Source organism: Artibeus jamaicensis, unplaced genomic scaffold (assembly GCF_021234435.1).
Source record: "Artibeus jamaicensis isolate MK-2021 breed Jamaican fruit bat unplaced genomic scaffold, CSHL_Jam_final contig_764, whole genome shotgun sequence".
Taxonomy (NCBI): Eukaryota; Metazoa; Chordata; class Mammalia; order Chiroptera; family Phyllostomidae; genus Artibeus; species Artibeus jamaicensis.
Window position 1 is genome coordinate 46,511 of NW_026521958.1, and position 6,552 is coordinate 53,062.

The 6,552-nt window shown below is 38.8% G+C and overlaps 1 protein-coding gene across 1 annotated transcript; it reads right to left on the minus strand.

Moving 5' to 3' along the window:
* Positions 1-1,463: 1,463 nt before the first annotated feature.
* CHRM3 (cholinergic receptor muscarinic 3) lies at positions 1,464-3,902 on the minus strand. Its single transcript, XM_037154391.2, has one exon. The coding sequence runs from the start codon at positions 3,889-3,891 to the stop codon at positions 2,119-2,121; it is 1,773 nt and encodes a 590-aa protein (XP_037010286.2). The 5' UTR covers positions 3,892-3,902; the 3' UTR covers positions 1,464-2,118.
* Between the last annotated feature and the right edge of the window lie 2,650 nt (positions 3,903-6,552).

A 6,552-nucleotide genomic window follows, 5' to 3' on the forward strand; every position in this document is an offset into this window, starting at 1 on the left:
AGTTTCTAGTTTTTCTTGTTCTTTGGTTAAATGTGGGCCAAATAAAGTCATTCAATTACATCAATTTGCTTTTTCCCCTTGTCATGTGATTTCAAACACAATGGTGGAGACCGCTTTGTTCAGTCCTCATCAAGTTGAACTAAAGAGTGGTTTTAACCATTTATGTTGAAGTTACAGTTGAATTTTTATTAACTAGAAAGAGTTAGGTACTTGTTGATGCCCACAGAATGACATTTTTCTTCTTAGCCATGTGAAAGCTTAGTGTACCCTTCTCATTGGTCTAGTGGACCTTGAAGAATCACTTTCAAGGTATCATGGCAGAAGATTGAAGAGTAATATTTATCAACATTAAATAGACACTTGGTGAAGTATGCATAAATATTTCTTCATATAAACATAACACAAAATTAAATAGTTCAGAAACACAGACACCACTGAGCACAGGTCCACTGTTGTCAAAGTCACCTGTAAACACCAGCTCACACTGAATACAAAAGCAGCTTCTACCCTGACTCTGGCCATCATGGAGGCCCTGTACAAGGTAAGATTGCTCCTCAGGCACCCCACCCCTTCCCCCCTCCCCACACACAACCCCGGTTAAAGGAAAATAATGGACCCCAACAATTATAGCAGCAAAAAAATGACACTAAGAGCAGTACCCCTCCCCTCCCCCAAATAGAACATTTAGCGTTTTGGTCAATTCAGAGGACAAGATAAAATAATTTTTAAAAAAACTTTTAAAAAGTCAACTTGAAGCATAACTTTTCAAAGTGTAATTCTTTCTTCACAGAACATGCAGCTTCCTAAGCCCCACCTACTAGGTGAAAGTCACAAGATAAAGATCAGGAAGCACTGACCAGAGCTAAGTAACAGAGGTGTGAGTTTTTCACTTAGAAGATGCCAGGTAGCAAGAAATTAAATGCCAGGTTCTTCTTCATCACCCCTCACAATGTCTTTTTGCTTTGCTATATGGATTACTGTGTATGAATTTTAAACATGATATTACTATTGAGTTGTAAGCAGTTTAGGTAGCAGAAGTTTTCTTTGGACACATTCAGAAATGAACAATCTAATTCACACATGCGGACATGGTTTATTTTTTGAGCTCAGAGAGCCCAATTTGATTTAGCTCTGTTGAGCCTATCAACGAAATGATAGTTTACTCTCAGAGTCTGGTCAAGCCATGGTGCTTGACCTTGATCACAAGGGGGTCCACTGTGCCTAGACCTGCCAGAAGGCATGGACATTCTCCACTGAGCATCCCCAGGGTGGTTTGTCTACAACAGCCCTGGTTTTGAAAACACCACACAGATTTTATTTCACTTTTATGTTGTGTTAGGATCCTAGAGAACTTCAGCTGCCAAAGTACTGAAAGCATATATTGTAGGAATAATTTGCCAGTTAAGTGAGTCCCATTATATTACACATTATGTGTGTGTGTGTATGTGTAGGTGGAGCTCTCTCTCTCTCTCTCACACACACACACACACACACACACACACACATATACTTATATATTTTTATTTGTACAAAAAATGGACTGCACCAAACAGTACTTTGCAGGGAGTAAGAATCAAGTCCGCAAATAGAGTATAACAACACGCCAAAGAGAAGATGAAAAGTTCTATTGGGACAAGACCGTTCAGCTTAGCAATGTATGAAATAATTTCAGAACTGCCAATTCACTAATCTGACCTGTTCTGAAGAGAAATCTGAATCAGCACTTTTGGGATCCTTGTAAAAAACGTGGCATCTAGGGCAGCTAGTTATGCTTATCTGAATTAATAATGGAAATTAAAAGAACTACACAGATCAATTTAGGTGTATAATTGCTATGAAATATTTTTCCTCTTTAAGAAAAAACACTTAAAGTTTATTTCAGAATAAATTTCTTTATATTCAGTAATATGGGTTTTTTTGCTGAATTGCTAAATTGCTATTTGCCTTTTTATATTAAAATGGGTTTATCCAATGGTTCAGTAAACAGGCAGCTTCTTTCACATCTGGCTGATAGGAACATTTTTATCATCACCAGAAATCACCCATTCCTCCTGACTCCCTGCTAAGGTTTGTGGGTTGATGTGTGCATTTGGTCACTGATATTGACAAGACCTCATTCTACAAGTCCTGCTCAGGCACACGCTTGTGAAAAATCACTGACTGTCTTTGCTGGTACTGCTGCTTGCGCCTCTTCCTTTTGTCACATTGGCATAGCAGCAGCATCTTGAAAGTGGTTCTGAATGTTTTGTTACACAGGGCATAGCACACGGGGTTCACGGTGCTGTTGATGTAGCACAGCCAGTAGCCCAGATTCCAATAGGTTTTGGGTATACAGCTGTCACAAAAGGTGTTCACCAGAACCATAATATTGTAGGGGGTCCAGGTGATGATGAAGGCAAGCAAGATGGCGCTGAGGGTCTGGGCTGCTTTCTTTTCCTTGATCAGTGACATCCGTTTTCGCTTAGTGATCTGACTTCTGGTCTTCAGAGCAAACCTCTTGGCCAGGGTGGCTTCCTTGAAGGATAGAGGTAGAGTGGCCGTGGTCTTATCCACTGAGGAGTTGATGTCAGAGGTCTTGGCTGTGTCCACGGCTGACTCTAACTGGATGGGGAGCTTGGAGAAGCTTTTTTGAAAACTGCCTTCATCATCCACGCTCCTCCGGGCCTGCAGTTTGCTGGCCTTTCTCTCCAAGTCCACTGTCCCCAGCTCTTCATTGGGCATCTGCAGGTTATCAGATGAGGGTAATTTGGTGGAGTTGAGGATGGTGCTGTGACCTGGAAGCTTGAGCACAATGGAGTAGATGGCTCTTGTCTCTGAGCCAATATCTTCCTCATCAGAGGATGCAGAGTTTTCCAGGGAGGCAGCAGCATCATTGTTATTCCAGCTGTCACTGCTGCTGTGGTCTTGGTCTATGTGCTCAGCACTGGGCTTCCAGCTCTTGGTTGGAAACCAGAAGTTGCAGCAACTGTACTTTCTCCTGGCTGAGCGTTTGATGCTTTGCTGTTGAAGCTCATAGCTGCTGCAGCTTCGAGAACTGCCCGTGGGTTGGACAAAGTTTTCTGTCTCTGCTTCTGTCCCAGAGGCTTGTAGCCCGGCAAGTTCTTTGGTACGTTTTTCAGTTTCCTTATAGATCCTCCAGTATAAAATTGTCATAATGGTGACAGGCATATAAAAGGCGGCAATGGCTGTGCCAAAAGTAATGGTGGGCTCACTAAGGAACTGAATGAAGCACTCCCCTGGGGGCACAGTTCTCTTCCCAACAAAGTACTGCCAGAACAAGATGGCAGGAGCCCAAAGGACAAAGGAGATGACCCAAGCCAGACCTATCATCACACCAGCTCTTTTTGTTGTTCGTTTGGCCCTGTATGTGAGTGGCCTTGTGATGGAAAAGTACCTGTCAAAGCTAATCACCAGAAGATTCATAACTGATGCATTGCTAGCCACATAGTCAATGGAGAGCCAGAGGTCACAGGCCAAGTTCCCTAAAGCCCATCGATTCATGATGATGTAGGTAGTAAACAGATTCATTGAAATGACCCCAATAATCAGATCAGCACAGGCAAGGCTTAAGAGGAAGTAGTTATTGACTGTCTTCAGTTGCTTGTTGACCTTAAATGCCACTATCACTAAGATATTGCCAATGATGGTCACCAGGGCCAGGATACCTGTTAATAATGCAATGAAGACCACTTGCCAGATGGTATGACCTCCCAGAGGGTCACTGATGGCGCCATTTGGAACAGAGAAATTCCCAGCTGCTCGAGAATTGTTGTGACTGCCAGAATGAGTGCCTGTTCCTGGGGGCAGCCCTGAATCTGGGGAGCCCAGTATCCAGAAAGAGCTGATGTTTGGAAACAAAGGTGAAGTTGTATTGTTATTGTGCAAGGTCATTGTGACTCTTTGACATAGTCTGGAGAGAAAAGAGAGAAAAAAGAGTTAGAAAATTTTCTGACTTTGTTTTACTTATTCTTTGCATTACATACTTTAAAAGACACAGAAGACCTATTATAAGATGCTGCTTCTCAGAGAGGCTAAAACATCAAATTCATTCTCTTACTTTAAGGGTGAGAGGTCTAGGAGAGGCAGAGATAGATTCATTCAATGTAGCACAATTGTGCTTCACCCACATTTTCCATATTTCTAAAAATATACCACATATACTTCCACATAATGCTGTTATCAGACAAAATCTTCCTTTTCTTATTTTAAAAAGAGAGAAAATAGTTCATGCTTATATGATACTAAGCCAGCATTGGTGTATCATTATACCACTTGATACATGAAGCATATCCATTTGCATTTTATCCTCCTAACCCATGGTATTTACCTATCACATACTTTAGGTTTTAAGACCATACAGCCATTTAAGCTTCCTTGGAATGAGGAACATGATCCAGGAGTAATGGGAAAAACATGTGTGAATTACTTCACATTATATTATCTCTTTAAACCACAAATAGAAGAAGTAATAAATTGATTCCTTGTAATGCATGTTAACAGTATACAAGGCAGCAATCTTATGCTTGATAACATGAAGAAACTTTACCAGATTGTTCTAAGTTAATGAAACCAGTTTGGATATTTTTAATATATGGAAATAATTTTAGAATCTTTTTGTTTTTCAATTACAGTTAACATACCATATTATATTAGTTTCAGGTGCACAACATAGTGATCAGACTTTTAAATAATTATTGATGGACACTTAAGCTATTTTTATGTCTAGGCTATTGTAAATAATGCTGCAATGAACATCAGGGTGCACACATTCTTTCAAAATATATACCCAGAAGTAGAATTATCAGGTCACAAGGCAGTTCAATTTTTAATTTTTGAGGAACCTCTATAATGTTTTCCATAGTGGCTGAACAAACTTGCATTCACACCAACCATGCATGAGGGTTTACTTTTATCCACAACCTCACCAGCCTCTGTTGTTTATTAATTTATTAGTGATAGCTATTCTGACAGGTAGGAGGTGACATCTCATTGTGGGTTTAATTTGCACTTTTGTAATGATTAGTGAAACAGCATGTTTTCATATGTCTACTGGACATCAGTACGTCACTTTTGGAAAACTGTCTATTCAAATCCTCTGCCCACTTTTTAATTGAGTGGTTTTTTTGATGTTGAGTTATATGAGTTTTTAATACATTTTGGATATTGACCATTTATTGGATGTATCATTGGTGAATACCTTTTCCAACTCACTAGACTGTATTTTTTAATGGTTCCTTGGCTGTGCATTTTCAAAAATTTTGGCATAGTTTTTTTGTGCATTTTTTTGTTTCCCTTGACCAAAGAGATATACCAGAAAAAAATGTTATTAAGATCAATTAAGCCCTGGCTGGTGTGGCTCAGTGGATTGAGCGCAGGCCTGCGAACCAGAGTATCGCGGTTCAATTCCTGGTCATGGCACATGCCTGGGTTGCAGGTCAATTCCCAGCGGGGGACGCATGAGAGGCAACCATACATTGATATTTCTCTCCCTCTCTCCTTCCCTTCCCCTCTAAAGATAAATAAATAAATTCTTTTAAAAAAGATCAATTAAGTCCATTGTTACTTCTCTTTCATTTCTGATTTTAATTGGATCCTCTCTCTTTTTCTTGATGAGTCTAGTTGAAGGTTTATTACTCTTGTTTATTATTTTGAAGAACCAAAACTCATTTTTACTGATTACTTGAATTATTTTTTAAACGATATTTTGTTTATTTCTACTCTAATCCTTATTATTTCCTCCCACTCACTTTGTACTTAGTAGTGGTTATTTTTCTAGTTTCTGTAGGTATAAATTTAATTTTTTTAATTTGAGCTTTATCTTGTTTCTTGAGGTAGACCTGCAATATTATGAATTTGCGTCTTAGGGACTGCTTTTAATTGTCCTATAGAATTTGTATCATGTTTTCCTTTTCATTTGTCTCATTGGATTGTGCTGTCATTTTCGTTTGTCTTAAGGTATCTTTCTATTTTTTCTTTAATCTTATTATTAACCCATTAAGTGTTCAGTAACTTTTTTTTTATCCTCCTTGTATTTGTGTTTTTCAGGGTTTTTTTTTTTTTTTGGTAGTTACTTTCTGGTTTCACACCATTGTCATCAAAGAAGATGCTTGATATGATTTCAATTTTCTTAAATTTATTAAAACATTTTTGTGGATTATCATGTGGTCTATTCTAGAAAATATTTCATGTGCACTTGAAAGTAATGTATATACTGTGGCTTTGGGAAGAAGTGCTTTGAAAATATCAATTAAATCCTAATGTGTTCCACTGTAATTAAAACGCCTGGTACTGGCATAAAAACAGGCACATAGACCAATGGAGCAGAACAGAGAGCCCAGAAATCAACCCAACTCTCTACAGTCAATTAATATTCGACAAAGGGGGCAGTAACATAAAATGGAGTAAAGATAGCCTCTTCAACAAATGGTGTTGGGAGAACTGGACAGCTACATGCAAAAAAATGAAACTTGAGCACAGACTTACACCATACACCAAAATTAATTCAAGGTGGATAAAAGACTTAAATGTAAGTCATAACACCATTAAAGTCCT

Bases quoted from the DNA above. Each gene is read 5' to 3' on its own strand.
- CHRM3 (XM_037154391.2), bottom strand. From the start codon at position 3,891: ATGACCTTGCACAATAACAATACAACTTCACCTTTGTTTCCAAACATC.